The sequence below is a fragment of the Gallinula chloropus genome (genome assembly GCF_964237585.1).
Source record: "Gallinula chloropus genome assembly, chromosome: 10".
Taxonomy (NCBI): Eukaryota; Metazoa; Chordata; class Aves; order Gruiformes; family Rallidae; genus Gallinula; species Gallinula chloropus.
In genome coordinates, this window is record NC_140095.1 from 3,929,228 (window position 1) to 3,952,400 (window position 23,173).

Genomic DNA, 23,173 nt, shown 5'->3' on the forward strand with positions numbered 1-23,173 from the left:
TTTCTATGCCTAACTGACTGGTGGCATCTGTGATCCTTCTGATGGAGAGCAATGCTGTGACACTACTGAGCTCATCTTGAACCAGATGCACAACAAACGTCCAGTACTGTCCTCCACTCATTTGCATAGCAGAGCAGCACCCTGAATAAATATACAGGATTATTGCCTATCAAGGGGGTTGCTCTGCATACTACATGTCATAGCCAAATTCATGTATCTGTCACATACCTGTTAATATTTGTCTAAGCCAGGTATAAGGGATAGAACCCCTGTGAGACTGTTGCAAGAGTGAACACAAACCACTATTTGTTAAAGCACAGACTGAGATCTGAATAGATATTAATTAAGGAAAGTCATAACATCAATCTCTTTATTTATATTCTTCCAAAATTTGAGGTCTGTAGCTTACAGCACAAGTAGCTAACCTCTTCAAATTTAGAGCCTTTGATGCCTGGACCCATATTTCACAGCTGGCCTCGTGCTCAGCATCAGCCTTTGACTCAACTGCAGGATGACTCTCACACTACTTCGTAACACAGGAAATATGGGAACAAAGTTTAACTGTGAAAGTGCATATAGTGAATGTAAGTTCATGCACTGAATTCTCACATGCCATTCTCAACTGCTACCAGCAAGACTTAAAAAAAATCCTGTAAAAAACAATTGTTGTTAACAAAAAAGTACTATTTAATTGGATAGTACTTAAGCATTTTGATACAAAGTTAACTATTTGCTGTCTTCCCTCCATCGTTAGTTATTTTTGCAGAAGTCTCACTAATTTCTTAACTGTACAATCTGCCTTCTACACTAGGATCACAGTAAGGACACAAAACTTCATAGCCACAAATCAGTGTTTGGTACCATGCTCCTTTCCAGGATAAGGCAAGTTCTCTAAAACCTAAGCACAGTGCATGGACTAAACATTTTGTCAAGATGACACTTGACTACTTGAGGAGTATGAATGTTTGCTTGCTTGTACAAGAAAACATTAGCTGTATTCAGAGTGAAAGTACTCTTACTCAACTATTGCTTTATTTTTGCCATGAACAAGTTTGCTATGCCAGCTGAAGTCATGTAACTTTAGAAATGAGGCTCAGCAGTATGATGGACAGCTGCTGGAAATCCATCTCCCATGAGACTTCTGCTTAAGACTGTAGTACAGGCAGTAGTTTCAGAGTTCCAGAATACAATAGGATTTGGCAATCGTGCTTTCTCCTTCTGTTAGTCTGTCTGACACAGCATTGATCCTGTCTAATGCCGTGGGTGGAGTGATTCTCAGCTGCATCCTTAACAATGAGCAGAAAATTCCTGATAAGTGACTGCCACATGCAAAACATATATTAAAATCTGGCTGTTCAATTTATCTATAGAAATCTAGTTTCTTAGATACACTATCAACAACTTGTGCTATACGTTGGTAAGGAATAGATGCAAGATCCATTTCCTAGTTAGGACTTACCATTCTTTCAAGTCATTATATTCTCTTACTTTCAACATCTTAAATCTTGCTATGGAAAAGCTTCATTACATTAAAAGATACTTATATCCAGACTTTCCCCTGATCTTTCAAATTTTTAGTATTGCTTACCTGGTGGCAAGTAATAATCCTTAGTGCCATATCTGACAGCAGTGTGTTGCAAAGCCTTACTTGAGGCAAGGTAAGAGTAGTTAATTTAAATCACTTAGAATGACATTTCTGAGTTCTCAGAGGGGTGCTACTGAGGGAAAGTGTAACTGCAGCCATCCTAGTACCCATCCTGTTGCAAGTTAAGAGAAAATACTTAATATCTTCCTTATAACATCTATTCAACAACAGTGAATAATCTTGCATAAAGACAAGTGGTGTATTTACAACTAATTAGTTTACTATGGTGTTTCTACAAAAAAACAAAACACCACCAAACCCAATGTTCTGCTTAAAGGCTATAGTTATTGGTGTACAACTTGATAGTTTGTTCCTCAGTACTGAAACTTATTAATCATCTGGTAGCACTTTGTCTTCATTCTACTGGAAAGAGTGATCTTTCTCTTCACTGAGGTAATTACTTGACAACAATCCTTTGAAGAAATCACTGAAGTCTTCAGCAGTTATATGATTCCAGTCCCAAAGTGTAATGCATAATTCGTCTTAGCACAGGTAAAACCAGTTTACTTTTCGAGACTGGAGAAGTCTGGTCCTCCTTTGCTGTAATTTCCAGAAATTTCTGCCCCACTGAAGTCAAATCCAGGGTTCTGATGCAGATAAAAATTTAATAGATTATTCCTAATAAAAATGTTTTTAAAGTTCCCCAAACAATCAACAATAGAACAACAACAAAGAGCCCAGAACCCTTTCTGTTAATATTCTGCAACTGTAACAAGGACACATATAACAATCAACTTGTCATCCACTTCTCATGGCATTGAAATTCTTGGAAAAAGACATCAACAAGTAAACCGAGAATCGTCTTACTTAGACAATTAATGCCTTACTTAAGTGAAAAGTTCTATTACACAACAAACCCTAAAGCAACAAAACCCCTCCCAAAAAGCATGTTAATTTTGGCAAAACCTTCAGACAGACCACAGACAGAATAATCTCTGGAAAGCACGTTCCATATACTGAACTACAGCATATGTTTCCAGGGCACTGGCCAGCAGAACAGTTGTGCTTAGCTGTCATGGCCATAACCCCTGCATGCCAACATAAAATACCCAGAGTAATTGCAGCCCCATAACTTGCCTCTCTCTGGAATCGCTCCAGCGTAAGTTTCCTTTGCATCTGGTCCTGTACCCAAGGATCTGCAGCATACTCATTTTCTAACAGAGATGTCCAGCAGTTTCCAGCATCTCGATTTGTCTTCATTAGAACAATTCGTATTAGCTTCCTGTCTTCTGTTGAATGAACACATGACACAACCCTTCAACTCAGGCCTGCGTGCTAGTCCGTCTTGTTTTGGTGTATTCCCCAGTAACAAGCACGGGATGTTTTTGTGAAGTAATTTGAATTCTTAGTGCCAGTGACAACTGGAATATTGATAAATCAAACATTAAGAAGGAACAGAAAGACTAAAGCAAAGACAGCCTATACAGATGGCATGCCTGTTGGAATAACATTTCAATTAATACAGCACTTTAAAGTGCATTTTAAAGATTGCTCACATACTGGAAAATAGTGGGCCTCACCTCACAATGTTTAAGTTACTAAATTATTAATAATTACAATCAATATTGAACAGAACACAAAATCCATCATAGTAAAACACTGATTGAGAAGTACAGCCCACATAGGTGGCTGCCAAAAATAAAAATAGTGTGAACACGTTAAAGTATTTATGATGTAATTATCAGAGAAGGTTTTTTGCTCATTATATGTAAGTACCTTACTAAGATTTTTAGATTGCTTTTTGATTCTCCTGAACTGTTGCTTTGCCAGCCATCACAAAAATGAAATGCATTTAACATCACCTATCCCAGAGATACAATGCATAAGGAGAAAAAACCAAAAGCAAACAAGGAAAGTAACAACTAGGAAAGATGCAGAACACAAAACTGTACTATAATTGTCTAGCTTTAATGAGGGTTTGCAGAACCCTCCCTATAATCTTTAAGGCTTTTGTACCACATCTGCAGTTTTGTACTTTGTCTGGCAATAACGATTGTCCTGTTCACAAAGCTGCAGTGAGGGAGGAAAGCAATCTTTCCTGTTAAAAAAAAGGGGGGCAAACTCTTGCCCTGATAACATCACTTTGGATGCAGGTTATTACCTAAGGTCCACGTTCCTTCATCAGTTACTGTCGAGTCAAAGAGTTTACCCTGCAAAAGACACAAACGTTATTACAGAACAGGACCCGGTTCATGCTGAGCTGTGCAGCTTTACTCCCAGCCTACCTTCCCACTTCCTAGCGAAAACAAAAGGGGCGATCCGGCCCTGTGAGTACGGATTTCCACCCGGACAACAAAAGAACTACTTCGCGTCACACGACGTTTTGCTTATTGTACTGTAGCGTTTAACAGGGTGAAGATACCTGCGGCTGTTGCGGGATCCCAACTCGTATAAGAGGCTGGCTTGCCTCAGAGCGCGATGCCAGCCTTGCCACGGGCACCGCGCGGCTGGGGCGCGATGTGTGTGCGCTACGGGGGACGGGCTGTGCGCAGCCAGCGCGGCAGCGGACAGCTCCGGGCCTGCTCTGCGCGGCGCTCGGCAGCGAGAGAAGCTGCGCGCTCCGACACCGGCCCAGTCCCGACGAGAGAAGAACGCCCGTCCGGCTGACCTCGCTGGCGTTACTGTCCCCGGCAGCTCACGCAAGGCCGTGCGGCTGGACAAGCTGCTGGCAATTAGAGGCACCCCGGGTGTACCAGCCCCCAAAGCAGCACGCAGCAAGCCCTCTCACGCAGCGCGGAGACACCGCAACCCCCCGGGACACACCAGGGGTCGCTCCGAGACCCTTCGCGTCACTCCCAGCCTCCCACCGCGGCACCTCCCGGCTTCCCCGCCGGGCGCAGGCCGCGCCCCGCCGCCGGGCCGGCTGGTACCTGCAGCACCTCCTGGCCCCGCACGGAAAGCGCGACGTGCCGGCTCTCCAGGCTGCAGCTGACGTCCTTTGCCCGTGTGCCCGGCGGCACCTGCACCTCGATGAACACTTCTTCCAGGGTCTGGTACCAGCGGCCCCAGGGCGTCCCGCAGGGCACCACCCCGCTCCGCTCCTCGAAAGGAGCCGACATGGGAGGCAGCTGGGAGGCAGCTGCGCCCCAGCCGCTCGGGCCGCCTCACGTCCGGGCCGCCTCACGCATGCGCGCCACACAGTCCTGACGGTCTTCCCGCTCCAGAGCGAATCACTAGAACGGCAGTGCGCATGCTCCGCGAAATGAGCGCTGATTGGTCGGGCGTACTCCGAATGGGAGCAGGTGATTGGCTCCCCCGGGAGCGTGGTGGCGGCCGTTGGTGCTTTGAATGCTGAGAGGGCTGCGCTCGCACCACTGCCATGTCGTTCTCTCGGGCTCCGCTCCGGCGCTTCAACGAGGCCGCTGGTGCCGGTAGGTGCGCGCCGGGCGCCTCTGCCGGGCCCGGGCGGCGGGGGCAGCCGGGGCCTTTGGTGGCGGTGTCTGTCCGGAGGGAGCCCTGCCTCGCCTCCCCCGCGGGGGGAGCAGCCGGGAACCGTGTCTGAGGCCGTGCGGGAGCCTCCTGAAGAGAGGAGAGGGGAGGCCGGGCCGGGCTCGGCCGGTGGGCGCGGCAGCGGCTGTGCCCGTGTGCGGAGCGAAGCGCTGGCCAGCGGCGGCTGCGCGGCGCCCCGCTGCCGCGTAGGGCAGCGCGGGGGCGGTGCGGAGCTGCTCGCGGCCGCAGCGCCGCTTCTGAGAGCGCCTGTGAGCGGGAGCTTCAGCCTGGAGCCGGTAGCCGAACGCCTCTGTCCCCCTGTTACACGCAGCCGCTCTGCCTTGCGGGGAGCTGAAGCCGGCAGAGAAGCGTTTGCTGGGCCGGGAGGCCGCCTGGCTCTAAGGGTGACTGTGCGGAGAGCTTGTTTGTGTCTGCTGCTGCCCTTGGCTTCGATAAGAAAGAGCAAGTCAATTCTTCGGAGGGAACGTCTGGCGTTCCATGACATTGGAGTAGGCTGTTCTGAGCTGGGAGGGGTTAAAACCCCCAAGCGTTAGGCTGTCTTCTCTGCAGGTTCGCAGTCAGACCCTCTCACCCCTTGTGGCTTTTACTCATGGGAGTTAATCCACTGTGGTCACTAACAGGGTGCTTTGCATTGGTGTATATGTAAACCACAGTGTCTAAAGCTCTCAGCAGCGTAATGAGCCAGCCCTTGTGCTCAGCACGTGTGCTGTGTGTCATCCTCCTGTGTGTGGGAAGAGCGAGGAGAACTGAGACGCCAGTTGTGGTTGGGTTTTGGGTTTTCCTTCTTATGAAAGTGTATTTAATGTGTGTTATTAGCCTCAATTTCTTGAATTTGAGAACCTATTGTTTACCATAATAGTTCTCTGCTATTCTGATAAATCTCACTTCTAGTATGTCCCTCTCTGCTAGGATCCCATGATGTTAAATCTTCAGACGGGCTGAAGAGTTCTCGGTCCTCTGAAACATCTCAACGTGCTAGAAAGCAGAGTAAGTAGTCCAAGGAGTTGCATGGAATGCAATGGTAAAGTGTCTTTGAGTGCTGCAATTGGAAGTGCTTATATGCTGTTACTGCTGTGTTTAGTTTGGGAATTGTTTTCAGTTGCAGAGGCTCCCTGCCTGCCTTCCAGCTCAAGGGGATAGCAGCTGTGAAAACACATCTAGCTGAGCCTTCTAGAAATACTTTGTGACTTATACTAATTAGAGGGATCCTGAAGATGAAATAAATAGCTTAACTATTTAATTAACCTTGCTTTTAACAATGTTTTCTATGGGGTTTTCACATGTAGAACATCTCTCAGTTGAAAACTGACAGCATCTATCTGGATGGTGGGGGAGGAATTTGTGAGAAACTGAATTCTGAAAGCTGTCTGTCATTGGGTAGTCTCTCTGTAATCTGTCAGGTGCCCAGATCACAAATGTTTAACTGTCTGATTGCAGTAAGAAAGCAGCTGGCATGGAGTTAGTTAGTCTAATTATCAGGTTGTGTTCTCCTTTGTATGAAGAGACAATTAACCTTACTTGGTTAAGTTTCCCTCATAGTGTGCATGCATGCTCTCTGCCTTCATGGTGATTTTTTTTGTGTCTTTCTGCAGGTGAGACCAATCCAAACAGTGAGAAGGCTATGCCTACCCCTGTGACTGAAAGGAGATTCACTTTTGCATCAGCAGTAAGACTCATCTGTAGCACTATAAAACCTTCCTGTGACTAGTTAAATCATGTGGCCTGCTCATATAATTACTATTAGCTTACCAGAGTGAATGTGAGATGCATTATTGTGTTTGTACTCCTTAGTTACTAGGAAAGGGGAAATGAAATTGCAGCATCTTTGGGATCCGTGTCATAATTACTTGATACTAGAGTGGCTTCTTGTCTCTGGCGTATTACAGTGTTGGATTATTGTGCCTCTTGCTCACCATGTAATTATGGTCTGGCAGCTTTTTGAGAAGATCAAACAGTGGACAGGGCAGAGCAGAAACCTAGTGGTGGAAGAAAGAAAGAGAGGGTGGAATGGTATACGCAGGTTCTCAGCACAGTGTGTGGGGATATGGATTTGAAGGTGTGTAAGTTAAGTTGAGAAGTTAGAACCCTGACTTATTAATTGAGTTTACTGCTACTTGTGATGTAGGAAGTATTCTGCAAACAAGCCTGTGGTGAAGAGATTGAAGTGTGTTTTATGGAGCTTAGGTCCTACTAATGTCTCAAACTTAATCTTGTTCCTGTCACAATGGTTATGAGCTGTCCTTTCAGAGGAATGCTTATGAGAAAGGACAGTGACAAAACCCATCATAGCATAATACTTGTCCTCTGTGTGTGTGGGAAAGATGTTTCCTTTTTGTTCTGTGTGTGTGTCTATTGTCTATATGAATCCACTCATATTTAACTGTGGTGTTAAGCCAGTATGCAGCTGGAGACCAGGTTAAATATTTCTATTCTGTCTGTTTTCAAAAGGCAGCTAATAGGACTCAGAAGCCTAAAAAAGATCTTATCCTTATGAAAGAGAAAAGGAAGCAGAAGACACTTGAGAAGGAGGTATGAATACATTATGTGATTGAAGTCCTGTTGCATGTTTCTCACCCTAAGAAAAAATATAAGCTCACAGAAAGTATCTTCTTTGCAAACTACTCAGATGTGCTGTTATGCAGAACTGCTCTGTGCAGAGCAGTGGCTCAGCACTTGGTAGGGTATGTAGAAAATATTGTTTTTCTTAATAGAATGGAATTTCTACTGACTGTGAACAGCTATGGAGCCAGTCTCTTTTTTAAATGGGTAACCAAGTCCTAGGTTCTCTACCACATGAAGCTTCTGTTTAAAAGCAGTTGGCTGAGATTTTAGCTGCATTGATGTGGTTTTACAGTTGAGGCAGCTAGCTTTGCCTTGTCAGTACACTTCCAAGTACTAGTTTATTCCTCGTACATCTCAAACATAACACTCTGTACTTCTGTTCCACAGGAAAAGAAGAGAGTTGGTCTCTGTTGCAAGTTGAAGCTAAGACTGTTCTAGCTTTATCATGTTGTATTGGTTCAGTAGCATAAAATAAGTCAGACAAGAAGCTCAGACTGCAAACTGGTGATGTGTAATAACAGAGAATTGTAGTGATGCTGTTATCTCTTTGCTGTGAGTGACAGAGTTGAAGATATGTGTTCAGAATCAATAGTTTACATATTCTGATGGAACTGCAGGTATTAACTAATGATGTTACTTAAGAGGAATAATAGGAGGAAATACAGAAAATACCTCTCTTGCTGCAGATTCGTGCCTTAGTGAGGGAGCGTGCAGAGCAGGATAAGAAGCTTCAGGCTCTGGATGAGGATTGTGTTAAGATTGAAGCCAAGCTGAGTGCTGCAGTTCAGGAGAAAACATCTCTTTTGGCAAATGTTGCATGCCTGAAAAAACAGCTTCTGGACCTAACAAGAACCAATGAGCTACTAAAGTCAAAGGTATTCAGACAAAAATAGTGTATTGTCTTTGTGTTTGTGACATTAAGCTCTCTGGGCAACAGGAAAGTTGAGTTGCTGATCAGCATCTGTCTGCCTTCCCCATACCCCTTTGTTGGCATGGGCATAGAGCGTGTCTGGTTTGGGATCCTGTGTGCTTCTGTCTATAGACCAAGTGGGACCTGCGGACCTCTGTCTCAAGCCTGGGAAGAGGTCTGTCCTGTGGGTGGCAGCGGGACACTGGAAAGGTTTTGTGAAGAGGAGTTAATATGAAGGAATTAAGCTTAGTGGTTTTATGTTCTTCTCTAATAAGCTGTCTGAAGATGGCATGCAGAAGAAAATGAGCAGCCTATGCATGGAGCTAATGAAGCTCAGAAACCAGAGGGACACAAAGGAAAAGGTAGGATCCCTTGCACTGTACAGGACGGGAATTCTGAGCTGTTCAGAAACAATGAAGGGCTTACAACAGAACTGTAGATCATGGTTTGCTTCTGTCCTCACCAAGGAAGCTTCTACTATATGTAGAGTGAAAATAAAGAAAGAAAAATCAAATCAAGACTGCTCTTGATTTTGTTGTTGATGTGCAGAGTAAATCTGAGTTATCAGAGCTAGAAATAGCTCTGTTACTCAATACCACTATTAATTTGCTGGCCAGAATACTAATTTCTTTGAATATCAGCATTTTGAAGTATAGTTTGAAGCTGTTGTGCACGTTTGCATCTCTTGGGTGGTGGTTATTTTAACAAGTAGTTAATGTATCTACAGTGGGATACTCTAAATCACGTTCAGCTTAATAGCAAATGTTATCATGAAATTACAATTAGGAATTAATTTCCTTTTACCCCCTGTCTCTTAGGCAATTTTTTTTCTTAATAAATGTAGTGGTAATGTTTGCCTTTTTTCTGTCTCTCTTTTTTTAAGAATGCACTTGCAAAGCAGGAAACCATGGAAATGAAGCTGCAGGAAGTCCAAAGAAATCTAGAGCATTCTAAAGGAAAAGTAGCACAGTTAGAGGAAAAACTGTAAGTAGTAAGGAAGGCAATTGACTTAGATGACACTTTATTGTCTAGCTGTGCTTATGTGCTTACATTTGTAGGAAGCATGTAGTTCAGGGAATCTGAACTGTTTCCCTACAGAGAAGGCACAGAAATTATTAATATTTGTGACTTGGAATAAATTTGATGGAATTAAGTTTTAGCAACTGATGTACTGTTATACAACAGACATACACAATATTGTTTCTCTACTGTATGTAATGTTTTTCCAAAAGAGAAATCATACCAACTCAACCCTTTGTCTTCCAGTGTGGTATGGATAGAGTTTTCTTGGGGGTGGGAAGGGAAGATGTGTCTTGAGACAACAGTCACTGTTCATCCTAGACCAAGATGTGTGTATAAATTGGGTACTTCTATGTCTACCCATTTAAACTAGAAAGTTAAGAATAAGCAAGAATGAAAAAGCATTTGACAGGGAGTCTAGATCCTCATTTAGTAGCCAGGCATATGATGCAGGTTCAATGAACACGTGTGTTTACCCCAAAAGCCTATTGAAGAGCAGTTGTGGTGCTTTGAAAATGGCTTTATGCTGTAAAGACAGACAGCTGCAAAGTGTCTTGGCTGGGCAGAGGAGTTCCAAATGAACATGGTCTCTTCTGCCCAGCTAATGACACTTGCTGTACAGCAGCAAAGTGCTAACATACAGGCTATTTCTGAGTATGGTGATGAAAGAAGGATGAGCTTAGAAGGTATATTTTATGTCCAATCATGCTGCAGCATCCTTATGCTCTCTGTATTTACTTAATGGCCAGGTACTCAAGTATGAGCAGAGTTGTACTTGGATTAGAGTTAAAATGCACAAAGCTAGTAACACATGTAGTGTGATTCACAAAGGGAGGCAATGATGCTTTGCCTAGCTAGTGCAGCTGTTCCAGTGTACTTGCTTGTGGCAGAATATGGCTTGGCATCTTTGCCACAGATGAGAAGACTGTATGTAACAAGTATCAAAAGCAGGTAAACCACCTCTTAGCCACTATCAGTTTGTTAGCTGAACTGAGTTATGAAAAGTATGTATGATTAACAAGTTGTGATGCAGTGATTTCTTTCTACTTGCTTATCTGTAAACAGATAGCTTACAAGCAGCTTTGAATTGTTCAACCACATCTATCATGAAAAATTCCTGTTTTAGGTCTGCTACTGAGAGAGAGAAAGTTGAGGAAAAGTCTGACATGGAAAAACTCCTGGAATATATCACAGAGCTCAGGTAACAACAAAGTGTCCTTGAATGGGACTGGATAAGTTAAAAGGCAGCAGAAGTAAGTTTTGTTTGAGACTGGTTACGTAGAACCTTGGTGACAATTCTGTTCAACAGTAATAACTTAGGGGGGAGAAAAAATCTGGCATTTTTTGATACAGTGGAAAAGAAGTAGTAAGACAATTTTTAATTGTCTTTTTTAATGTCTCTGCTTTTCTGGGCTAAGCAATACTATGAAGAGTTTTGTATCAGGGTTCTGATAACATGTTTTTAGCCTTAGCTATTTGTAAATCAAGCTGTTCTTTTTCCTCTCAGATAGGAACACAACACAGTAGGGGAAAAAAATCCCCTTGATTTTTGGCTTCCAGTGAACTTTGTACTTGCATTTAAGTGCTCTGATTTATATTTAAGATACTTTTTATGATGGAGCATCAGTCTGATTGTAAGAATTACAAATCTAGCACTTGATAAGTGATTGAAATTAGCCAGTCTTCCTAGTAATGTGTCCCTAGCTCAGAACATGGTGAAATTACCAAGTATTTAAATAAGCCAGTTCACTCTGCCTACCTGTCAGTTTACTCATTAAGAGATTCCTCACTGACTATCTAAAGATTCTGCTTATTCTTCTAAAATCTGGTTTATTAATGTTTATGCCTTTCTGTTAAAGCTCAGCTTGGTAAAGAAAGCTAGATGTAGCTGTCATCTGTAAATTGATTACAGTGATTAAGTGTCTTAAACTTTTATATCTTGGTGATTTATACATTTATTTTAAAACAAAACATCAGTGTTTAAATAAATTGCTTTTGGTTTTAATTAACCTGTGTTTATAGGCACCAACTTGTCTGGCACAGTAGGTGAAAGCAGTTTTCCTGTTGGAAACTAAGCATTCTTCCTTTGTGTTGAAATACGTACTTACAAACAAAACAAATTGGTAACAAATACCTGAATTTTCTTACAGCAGTGTTGCAGAAACAGTTGAGAAATATAAACTAGACATTGCCCAGATGGAGGAGACACTGATGAAGAAAGACCAAGATATTGGGATCCTGAAAGACACCCTCAAAACAAAAGAGGAAGAGTCACTTAAAGAGATCAAAGAGCTTGATGAAAGATGTCAAATGCTTGAACAAGAAAAAGGTGATTGTTAGTGCCTGCATGCTCTGCACCTGGGTGGGATCACTGACATGTCTTAAAGCATCTGAGATAGGTTTGTTCTACAATGACAGATTTGAGTGGTGTGTTCCAAGTGAAATTATGTCCCTGAGCTCCAGCTGAAGGTAGCTGGGGGTGTTTCTAAGGATATGGGAACTAAGGTAGATAATGCAGAAGCAAAAATAACTTGTATGGTAGGAATGGCTTTAATCTGAAAGCTGATCAGAAAGTACTTGTTCCTCGCTTGTTGTTGAGAAGCAGTATGATGTTGTCTGTGAATAGCTTGTGCCCAAGCTCACTGAGGTACTGTGAGGGGTTCCTGGAGGTTTTCCCCTCTGTCCCCTCTTTCAACCAAAACCAGCAAGTCTGCAGGCTGAGCATGGTACTCGTTGTCTGTGTACTGCTTGGTTTGTATGTGGAAGGAACCTTGGGGAAATGAGCTTCTTTAAGGTGTTTTTCCCTAGCCATAGTGCTGTGCTGATGAAGGTTAATTGCTTCATCTAAAGATTCCCACTGCCAAAATTCTTGGCTCAGTGTGCTCTGAGCCAATTTAGAGTTTCTAGATATGTTAAGGATGCAAGGTTTTTGGGCTTCCAGTTGAGGTTTTTTCCCTTCTCTAATCTTCTGACTGTAAAGCTAGAATGGAAGTACTATGAAGACCAGATGTTGTAGTTCTCTGAAGGCAGAGAAGGGAATTTGTGATATTGGTAATTATTCTATGCAGATAAAGTGTTGTCTGAGAGCAGAGAAAAATTCCTGGGTCTGAATGCTGAAATAGAAGAACTGAAAGAAAAACTTGGTTTACAAGAAGAAGAATACCAAAACCTGCTTCAGAAATATGAGGAGGTGGTCTCTCAGCTGCAGCAAGAGAAGGTAATCACAGTCTGATTATAAGCTAGTGTGAAAATAGACTCTCATCCTGGTGACTGGCACTAAAGGTTCTGATTTTGGTCACACAGGAGATCACTGTATTAATGGTCTGATCTCTGGAATGTACAGGTGGCTGCTGGCCAGCAGAAATTGTGTGTGGCCCAGTAGCTCTAAGAATCAAAGCTGGTATTGGTGGTTTGGTTCTTCCTGTAGACTTGACCTTGTTCTTACTTTAAAGTTTAAACTCTGCAAACTAGTAGTTTAATTGGTCTAAAAGTACTGGTAGTTTTAAAATCTGATATTCTGGCATGCAGGACTCATCTGCATCAGTGCACCAGACGTTACAAGAGCTTCAAGATGAGATAACAAGAGAGAGATGTCTTCTTGAGGAAGAGCTGAGTGGCACTATGAAGGAGCTGAACAAATTACATGCTAAGGAGAGGAAAGCTGAGAAGTTGGTGAAGCGGTTAGAACAAGAAGTCAAATCTCAAGCTCTTGAACTCACACAGATGGAAGCAAAGTTAAAAGGGTTTGTGAAATCAACTTCTATGATTCTAAAGCTATGAAAGGAAAAAATGTTAAATCAGTGTAAACAAAACTAAATCAGGCTTTAAATTTAGGTTTGTTTAGGTATCTGTCTTTCTCCCTGTTTGATAGTGATTAGCCCTAATCTAGCTGAGTGACTTGAATCAGTTTATCTTCATTTAAAACTGTTTCATCAGTTTGCTGGGACTTGCTTGAAGTGCCAGTACTGCAATAATATGGTTGTTGCTGCAGGCATGTGTTAGATGTTTCTGACCTGGAGAGGGGAATGGATAGGAAAAATGATTTAAGCAGGTTCTTTGCTCCTTCCATGTATGGAAAGTTGAACACCTAATAGTAAATCAGTTCTGTAGCTATCTTGGAAAATAAGGGAGGAGGAATTGCTTGCTGAAGGCACAGTCTTCATAACAGATTTAATACTTCAAGTTCTTGGTTGGTCAGAAGTAACCTATTGCTGCCACTGCACACCTTCTGGAACTGCTAAGTGTCTGGTAACATGTCAAGGCATACTGAACCCCAGTGTGACATGCTGGACTTGCATTTCAGGAAGAATGCTGAGCTGGAGCGTATCAATGAAGTGCACAGCAACACTGCTCTGCAGATGCAGGAGGAGCACAGCAACACCTTGTGTAAACTTGGGAAGACTGTTGCTGAGTTTGAAAGGTATTTCAGTTTCTTGGAGATCTGGGCTGGGATTACCAGTGATGCTATTGATTCTGTGCCTTGGTGCTTAACACTCTATATGAATTGTCAGTGAAGGTTGGGAAGCATTAGAGAAGAGGATGTTGTGATGAATTATTTGATGCTTTTAAAAAATTGGTTTATCTGATTGTCATTACACTGGACTAGTACTCATACTTGCTATCTTGTTCAGGAAACAATGTTTCTTCTTCCAAAGTATATCCAGTTGTAACACTCAAGTGCTGTTGAATCTCAAGGAGTCGGAACTGGTGATGTTCTCTTTGTGCTCAATGTCTTGAAAAAACACTTCTGTTTGAGATTCAAAGCTTGTCCTGAACTGAGATTTTCTTCTGTTCTTGCAGATCTTTAATCTCCAATATGCAGGTTGTGCAAGTATTTAAAAAGGCACCCCTGAAGGATCAAGTGTGGGGTATTTGCCAATGCAAGCTTCAGATGTTATAGATCTCTTGGTGTTTAAAGTATCTGCCAACATGTGAAAATATCTGTATTGCATCCTTTGTGTCATTACTGTTTAGGGCTCTATGGAAATCTATGTCCAGATTATACAATCTTTTACTTGTTAACCTGAGCTTGTATTGCTCTTGTAAGGCCTGAACATGTTAATCTGCATTTTGTATGAAGTAACAAGATTTTCCTTGTGTGCCTTGCAATACCAGCTACAAGAAGACAGTAACTGAAGAATTATGCAGTCTTAAACTGGAGAACACCTCTCTGCAAGAAGAAGTTGCCAACCTAAAAAAAATAGGCCAAGATAATCTACAGCTGCTTCAGGAGGCAGAATACAGTAAAAATAAAGCCAAGGAAGAATGTGCAAGGTACTAGATAGATGACCCTTTCCTTCAGCTAAAGAGTGTCAGCTAAGGCTTGCTTTCTTCACTGAACTTAGCAGTTTTATTTGTAAGATCATGGTGCTGGTTGGTGTAAGCTTGTTTCTTTTGCCTAGTGTAGAATGGTGAAAATACTGATAGACTAATTAAGTTTATTATTCATTAGAAAATGGGTGTCTTCAGTTGATTTGACTTTTTCCTTCATGTGGAATATATAGGAAAAGGAAAATATTTAACTAAAACTTGTTGGCAAACTGTCAGAAACATCTGTTATGCAAATAAGGGCAGATTGATACTTAAGGCAGAGTTTACCCTCTGCCACATTCTCACCAGCAGATACCAGTTAATGATACATCGGTTACCACACTGCAGTGAGGTAGGTGCACAAGGGTGTTCTCTCTGCTTAGTAGGAAGCCTCACAGCACATCTGAAATGCAAACACCCAAGAAGCTATCTCAGGCCACTAGCAGAGGCTGTGTTTCTCTGCTGCTTAACAGCAGTTCAGTGGTGTATTCTCCTTCCAGCTTGCTGTGCAGGGAATGAGAACGAGCTCTTTGAAGTGGGGACTCTGGTCTTAAAAGGTCCCAGTCTACAGCCTCCTGTATGAGGCAACTCTGGTAACTTGCCTGTACATCAGTTTATTATAGAACATAGTGCATATGGCCTGGAAGATTTCCTTCCCTGCTCCTTTTAACGTAGCTCCTAGCAGCTTCTGAAGCTGCAGCTGGATTTTAGTCAACAACTAGGCTCTGGTCTTCTTTCAGGTGGATAAAGCACTTGGTCATCTGTGTGGAAATGCTGTTTTGGCCAAACTGGGTTGTGCATTTCTGATCTTCCGAACTCTGACATAATGCCTCTGTAGAGTTTTGTAATGCTGGTATATTAACATTGTCTAAAGGACAAGTACAGCTTAGCCCAGCTTGTTTTAAAACATGTGCTGCTTAAGATATTGCCCTTGCTTTCCTCCCCAGTGGCTTAACACTGCCTCTAGCTCCCATTAGAGATGATAAAAGCAAACCAGATGAAAGCTATTTCCTCCTGCTGGTAGTGTGTAGAGGGAAGGACTCTAAGTGTTCAGTTAGGTGATATATGCAGCTGGAGTTTGAGAGGGAAAGTAATGCTTTAGGTGTAGAATTTTTGAACCCTTGATATGTCCCCACTGAATAAATGGTCTTGACTAGTTCTTGCTTAAGCAAGCATCTGCATGTAAAGTTTAGCTACCACTGTGTGTTCCACTACAAGCTGCTGGTGTTAAACAACTATAAAAAAGCACAGTATCTTTCCTTGCTTCAGAAGCACTGCTTGCTTCCCTGTAGGAGAAGTTACAAATACAGTGTCTATTGGTCTTGATGGCTTGATGTGGTGTTCTCTTCTACACTGTTTATGCAAACATTCAAAAGCTGTTACTAGAACTGAAATCATAGTCGTGTGTTGTTTGTAAAGGTAAAAGAACCCCAAATGTAAGGGTTCATTAAAGGTGGATGTTTTTTTCCTCAGGATGCTTTTAGAAGTCCAGACAAAGCTTGCCCTAAAAGAAGCAGAAACAGAGAGGACAAAAGAGCCTTGCCTTGCACAAATCACTAAACCTCAGGAAAAACTGGAAGCGCAAATTGAAGATCTGAAAAGAAAACTTGAAGTGGAAAGATCCAGGTGACTTTTCTTAAACTAAACCCATGTATTAGAGCACATAGGGTTTAGTATGAAGAAGTGCTGAGAGCTAACAATAACATAATGAAACTCTACTTGTTGCTTTCTAGGAAATCCACAGATGATGATGTGACTTCTACTCTAAAAGAAGAGATCAGGACCTGGAAAAACCTATATGAAGATTTACATAAAAAAACCAAGCCTTTTCAGGTGTGTTATGAACTAGTTCATTAGTATATGTTGAGTCAACTGAATTAGTCTTATGTTCTGTGCTACTTCCCATTTAAAATTAATTATCCTGTAACTGTTTCTGAAGTTACTCTCCCTTGAGCCATCTATTCTCTTTCACAAACCTGTCTTTGTAGCATTTTTGTTCAGTAAAAGCTGTGTTTACTTCTAGAAAATATTAAAAGAATCAATTGCATTTCAGCAACAACTAGATGCATTTGAAGCTGAGAGGAATGCTCTCTTAAATGAGAATGGTGCAGCCCAAGAAGAACTGAATAAGCTAAGTGATGCATATGCTAAACTACTTGGGCACCAAAACCAGAAGCAAAAAATCAAGCATGTGATGAAGCTGAAGGAAGAGAACACCAACCTGAAGCAGGTTTGTTTAAAGTCTTACTCAGTTACTGGATTCCTTTGTTTGCTCTAAAGATTTATAGACTAATTGTGGAAATGACTAGCTCTCCAGGGTTCTTAAATTCCCTGCAGGAACTGGATTAGAACAAACCACTGGCTTCCAGAAGCATCAGGATAATTTGTTTTAGTTTTGACTAAATACACCATGTAGAGAGGGATCCCCAGTGCATGTGACTACCCCTGCTTTTAGCTTGGTTGCTTTTTCTTGCTGCTTTCAGTTTTACTAATTGTAGAACCTCTACCTGCTGCAAGAAGCACCTGAATGTTTCAGGCTGGCTCCCTGCTCAGTGATGTTGTGCAGTGACCCTACAGTGGGGCTGGTTTCTCTACACCACTGTGTTTGCTCTCAGTTCGTTACCACCACCCTCTGTGCCTGCATGGCTGTGCTCAGTGTTACTCAAAGGGGCTGCTCCAGCCAATGATGAAGCTGGCTCTTTCCTGTTCTCAATCTAACTCCCAAATGTTCTGTTTGCCTTAGGATGTCTCAAAGCTGCGTGCACTGTTAGCCAGAGAGAAGCAAGCCAACAGGGATCTGCAGGACCAGCTAGATGGCATTCAGGGCGTTCGGCGCTTTGATCCCTCCAAAGCCTTCCAGCATGACAGCAAGGAAAACATTCCTCCCAGAACTCCTCTTAGAGAAGGTAAACTTGGGTATTGATGCAACCACCTCCTTGTACCTCTTAAGCTTAAGGAAGGTGTGATGCTCTGGCCTGGTGTGCTGCACTTATGGGAGGAAGGGGAATGGCATCTCCTGTGTGTCCCACAGCAGCTGTTGGAAGGCTGAAGTGTTCAGTTGGCTATTGCACTTGCCAGGCCAGTTTATCATGACCTGACCTTAGCCAGTGCTGTGTTGGCTCAGACAACAGAAGATGTTTGGGAGGGAGGGAAGAGTAAGGTGTGGGTTACAGAGAATCAGCTGGTTAGCATGATCTTGCAAGGTATGAACTTGGTTTTGCTGCTGTGTATCACCTGCAGTTTCCCTTGTGTGGTACAGCTTGGTCCTTAGAGCTAGTGAGGTAATAGGCAGTGCCTGCTGCAGGGCTGGGAGGGGCAAGAGGGGCTCAGCCAGAGGTGTGAGCCCTGGTTCTTGAGCTGCTGCCTGGCAGCACCTTAGGCTGCTGTAGCTGTAAAGGTGAGATGCAAAAGGCTTGCATGAGTGGAGCAAAAAATAGCAAGAGCATAGGGTGCATGAAGGGAAGAGGGGTAGGAGAGTGCAGGAGGGTACAGATCTCAATGAGATCCTCATGTTACTGTATATTCCAGGGTGAGAATTTCTGGCTTGCCTGCCATAGAGAGCCTAGTGCCTTCCTTTCCCCTGGCCTGCTCCACAGCAGACTAATAAGTATTCAATGTGGTGGGAGGAATAGTGAAAAACCCAGGCTTAGTAATGTTTTTTCATTGCAGGTAACACAAACAAAGCTTAATCTTTCTGATATTAAGTCAACAATCAATTCATGTTCTGCACAAGACATCAACAGACTGCTTATTGCAGGTGAGCCTGGATGCTGTGTATAATCTGAACCTGGAGTACTAGAGAAATGCTCTGAACCTATTTATTTTTAGAAAAACTATGCTTGGCCATACTCCTCCTGAGAAGCCATAGGTGACTCTGCCTCCCACTCCTGGGAACATGGTTACACTCTGGAACTCCAAAAACTGTGTAGTTTCCCTTGTGCATGCTGAAGCTGTTGGGGTTGGGTTGTTTTCAGCAGAGTAGCTCAAGTTGAAATAAAGGTGAAATAAGCCCTGGAGAGTAAGGATGAGGAAATCTGGTTTCATGGAAGATGTGGCATTTTGTGTTGGGTTTTTTTCTCATGATACAATGTGAAATTACTGTAGCTGTTCATGGCTGTTTCAGTACTTAGGGCAGAAATGCTGCTGACAGACCTTTTCTTCTCTGGCCTATGTAATACAGAATCAATGTAGACAACTGGACTGCACAGGTAGATTTCATGTTCTTAGAGGGACCTGTATTCAGGCCATGGGAATTTAAATCCTGGGGCTATGTCATGCAGCTGTTGATCTTCAGAAGAGGGTGTTCAGGTCACACTCAAATGGCTTGCAGTTACCAAAATGTTGCATACTGGGGCTAGGATTAGTCCACCATGAATGCTGTGCTTGCTGGGCTTGTAAACTGGCATATCTTGGTAGGGGCTGTTGTAGCTGGTCAATGCTATGGGAAAGGGAGTAGCACCAGAATTGGTCTTAAGTGGGTGGGAGGATGGATACCCACTGTACAGCTTTGAATTGTGCCAAGAATCTGTTTCAACTGCATCTGAAATGAATGCTTTAGCACAATAAAAATTTTTTTAACTTAAATAATTTGTCTTATTTTCTTCACAAACCAAAGATAAAAACCAAAATGAGATGGTGTAGTGTAACTGTCCTGCTCTTTGTTCTAGTATGACATGCTCACAGCACAGCCCCATGTCACTCACCTCTAAGGTGAGGTACTCTAATGGTCCTGACACTGTGCAGCTGAGGGGTACCACACATTCACTCTGCACTTCCTTCCTCCTCTTGCTTTGTGTGAGTAACCTCACTGCAGGATGTGCAATGAGTGCCTGTGGTGTGGTTCCTGTACCTGCCCTGCTGAGGTGTGCTGTGGGGACACAGTGCACAAAGCTTAGTGTGGTGAATATAGGTCAGCAGTGCAAGTGAGGGGGAGTTGAGAAGGTCTAGGAAATGAGAGATGTGTTTCTAAGCTCAAGGAAAGAAATTGCTAGGTCTTGTCTGCTGGTCATGGCTGCATTTGCTGGGTTACTTCAACTGCTGAAGATGGAGAATGAGGATTAACTCTGGCTGTTGGATGTGAGAAATAGTCCTCAATGAGAGGTGTATTTTGGCAAGGAAATTGCTGAAAGAATTTAACACTGATGTTCTCTTTCCTTGTGGAGAAAACTGGAAAAGTTTAGTGTCTGAATGATGTAAATGGTGTAAAAGAAAATACAATTGTAGAGGCGATGTGTGGATAGCTGGACTCAGCTGCTGAGAGCACAGTGTTCCCAGAACTGGTGTTACACAGCCTCTGTGTCAGTACTCAGTGGATGCAGAACGAGTGGTTGGTTAAACCAAACTCCAGCTACTGAGCATCTGGGGAAGGAGCAAGGGGGTGTAGAGGGGAAATGTGTGAACAGCTGGAAATGGAAGGCCACTGACAACACAGCTGGCACCTCTAAGGTCTTCTCATGACATGGCATTCACCTTTCCTGTAGGGCTGCTGAACCCTGCACACTTCTGTGCTGGTCTCCTGGGGATTTTAAAGGCAAAATCCCTACTCTGAAGGACAAAAATGGGAAGGAGTCCTTCTATTGTGCTCTCTAAAACGTACATGAGCCCCTTTCAGGTGGGACTGGGGCAAGTGAATGGTAACAGAAGGCTCCTCAAACATGGAAAGGAGGGCACGTGTTTAAGTGAACCTTGATGTCGGTGTTTGTGCCCTGCATTGTGTGAGAGAGCTTGTCAAAGGCTGAAAGCTTTTGCTTTGGAGCAAAATACTGCAGACAGCCCAGCACTGTGTTTTTATGATGGCTACATGCTGTTCTCATACACCACTCTCTTAAAACTGACAGGTAAGGTAGAATGTCAGTGTCACTTGGAATCAGTTTTACACTATTGGGAGCATGTTTGGATTGACAGGAAGAATAGGGAAATAATCCTGCAAATAATGATGATATCTTACCACAATGCCTGCTTTTGGCTTTTTGCTGAAAATTAGAGATGGAGTAGGGCAGGCTGGAGAAAGAAGAGTAAAAGTCAAGGGAAAACGGAGTACTTGGTGCCAGTTGTAGTCGAAGTGGGTTTTGCCAGCTCTGTGCACATATGAAATACACTTGAAAACTGGACCCTTGATACCAGTAGCCCAACTGACTTGAGTACTCACTGCAGGGATCAATTACTTGTATGTTGGGGCATGTTTTGTTTTTGTTGAACAAATACATCATTTAACAAGAAACTATTTGTGTGCTCAGTCTACCTCACTGTTGTGGGAAGGTCTGGGTTGTGACATGAAAAGCTGCCAGAATCCTCAACCTGGCTGACCTAATTAGAGCCCTCCTCCTGCTCCTTACAAAAGGAGAACTGCAGAAGGCTCAGTGCCAGGGCTCTCACACACAATGGCTGCACTGGCTCATGCTGGCTGTTGTGATGTAAAAATTGAAGTTCATACTGAGCTGCCTGAATGGTGCAGCTGGGAATAAACTGAAAGCTGACCAGGGTTCAGAGCCACACGTGGTACGGGGCTTGGATTAGCGTTGCAAAGGTCAACTGAGCTACTGCTGCTGCCAGTCCATGTGCTCTCTGCAGGCAGGAGCAGACAAAGGGAGCAGCCTGCACTTGGGCTGTGCTAACTCTCTAGGCTGGGGGTTCCTCCTGGAGCTTGAGGCAATGCCTGAAATGCTGGTGGACATGGAGCAGGTAAGGTCTGGGTATTTGCATTAATAAATTGCTGCTACAGAACCTAGGGAAAAAGGAACAGGAGGGGGGAGGGATTAATTAAGCTTTAGGTGCTGCAAATTAGACTGAAATACTGATCTAATGGTGCATTTGGAGGTGCATTAAGCTTAAATGACTGTGCTATGGACTATAACTGAATTTTATTGCGTGGAACTGGTGTTTCACAAAATAAAGAAACAGACAAGCTAAGCTGGGATGCTACTGAAATGAATGTAAATATTTCAAGGAAAATAGACTGTGACAAGGATGTCAAATGATTTAGGTTTTGTAGCTGTTGCCCTCTTGGCAAAAAGTGAAGCAATCTTACGGGCCAAATGATGACTCTTGCTTGAGCCTCCAGTGCTAATACTTATTCCATTTCTCCTGCTCTAAGCCTGGGTAGCAAAACTTCTCTTAATGCTTCAGTGTTGTGGTTGAGCTGCAGCCTGAGCCCCTTTGCTCTGGGGCTGGGGAAAGGGGTCTCCTGGGCTGTGCTTGGCATGGTTCCTCCTGCCTCCAGCCAGTTCAGTCCACTGGTAGGCTTTTGTCTTAAGTTCAAGTGAGTAAGTACTGATATTTCTAACAAATTCTAACAGAGGAAGGGAACTGCACATCCCTTACCCTGCTGTGCTGGTATCTGCCTTCTGAGAGGGCAGAGGTGGCTGAAGCTGTTTATATACAGTTCTGGTTTTGCCCTGTCAGTGTGATTTGCCTGATCTCAGGACAGACCAGACTCTGTACGTCCAGTGTCAGAAGATTTGCAAATGTCTATCTAATGGTGTCCATTCCTGCACCACCGGCTGCTGTTCTCCTCTGCCCGCTCCAAGGCAGCAGTGTTTGCAAGGCGGTGACTGTGCCTGTAGCAGTCCTGGTCGCTCATTATCCCCGCTCCCGCTCTGGGCCAGGCGCTGTGGGCGGAAGAAGTGGTTAAACTGAGCTGCAGCAGTTTCGCTCTCCAGCCTCCGTCCTACCCCCCTCCGTCCCTCCTGCTGCGTTCACACTCCGCACGGGCCCTGCCCGCTGCCTGGGCCCCTGAGCCGCCGCTGGTCGACTATCACTCCGGCCTCCGCCGTGCCCAAGGGTCAGCCCCCGGCACACGGGGGGCGAGGGCGCGTTTCCAGAGGGGCTTCGCTGCCCCTTCCCGGGGCGGAGGCGGGCAGGGCCCCCGGGGCGCAGTGGCGGGGGGGGGGCTGCAGGCGCCAGGCTCAGCCCCGCGGTCCCGGCACCGCGCGCTGCGGCGGCAGCTGCGCCCAGGCGGGAACTGGCGCCGTGAGGCGCGTCACGCGCTTTACCGGACAGCGCCCCCTGCGGCTGCCGTTCGCCGCCGCTCCCGCGGCCCAGGGCGGTTCTTCCCCCTCCGAGCGCTGCCCGGCGCCGGCCCGCGGAGCCCCTGAGCAGCCCCCGACCAGCCGCCCTTCCCGCGCCACTCCGAGCGCCGGCCCGACCGCCGCGTTAAAGCCCCGTGCGAACCCCTCCCCTGTGCCGCCCTCCAGCCAATAAGCGTCCGGTCCCGGCGGCGCCTGCGTCGGTCGCGGCCCAATGAGGGCGCGTCTCGGCCCGGCGCACGGCACGTCCGC

The 23,173-nt window shown here is 44.3% G+C and overlaps 2 protein-coding genes across 2 annotated transcripts; one reads left to right on the forward strand and one right to left on the reverse strand.

Moving 5' to 3' along the window:
• Window positions 1-387: 387 nt before the first annotated feature.
• On the reverse strand, window positions 388-4,704 carry NUDCD2 (NudC domain containing 2; the record flags this gene model as incomplete). Its single annotated transcript, XM_084268558.1, has 4 exons — window positions 388-2,232; window positions 2,723-2,874; window positions 3,747-3,795; window positions 4,516-4,704. 4 exons carry the CDS (start codon window positions 4,702-4,704, stop codon window positions 2,149-2,151), a joined length of 474 nt encoding a protein of 157 aa, XP_084124684.1. The 3' UTR covers window positions 388-2,148.
• On the forward strand, window positions 4,703-22,532 carry HMMR (hyaluronan mediated motility receptor; the record flags this gene model as incomplete). The annotated part of the gene is made up of 20 exons (XM_084268703.1): window positions 4,703-4,769; window positions 4,853-5,623; window positions 6,005-6,082; window positions 6,688-6,761; window positions 7,544-7,624; window positions 8,344-8,532; window positions 8,843-8,929; window positions 9,451-9,551; window positions 10,714-10,788; window positions 11,738-11,916; window positions 12,656-12,804; window positions 13,116-13,330; window positions 13,891-14,007; window positions 14,703-14,861; window positions 16,371-16,523; window positions 16,631-16,730; window positions 16,951-17,127; window positions 17,641-17,803; window positions 21,472-21,578; window positions 22,299-22,532. The coding sequence occupies 20 exons, from the start codon at window positions 4,703-4,705 to the stop codon at window positions 22,530-22,532; spliced, it is 3,276 nt and encodes a 1,091-aa protein (XP_084124829.1).
• Window positions 22,533-23,173: the final 641 nt, after the last annotated feature.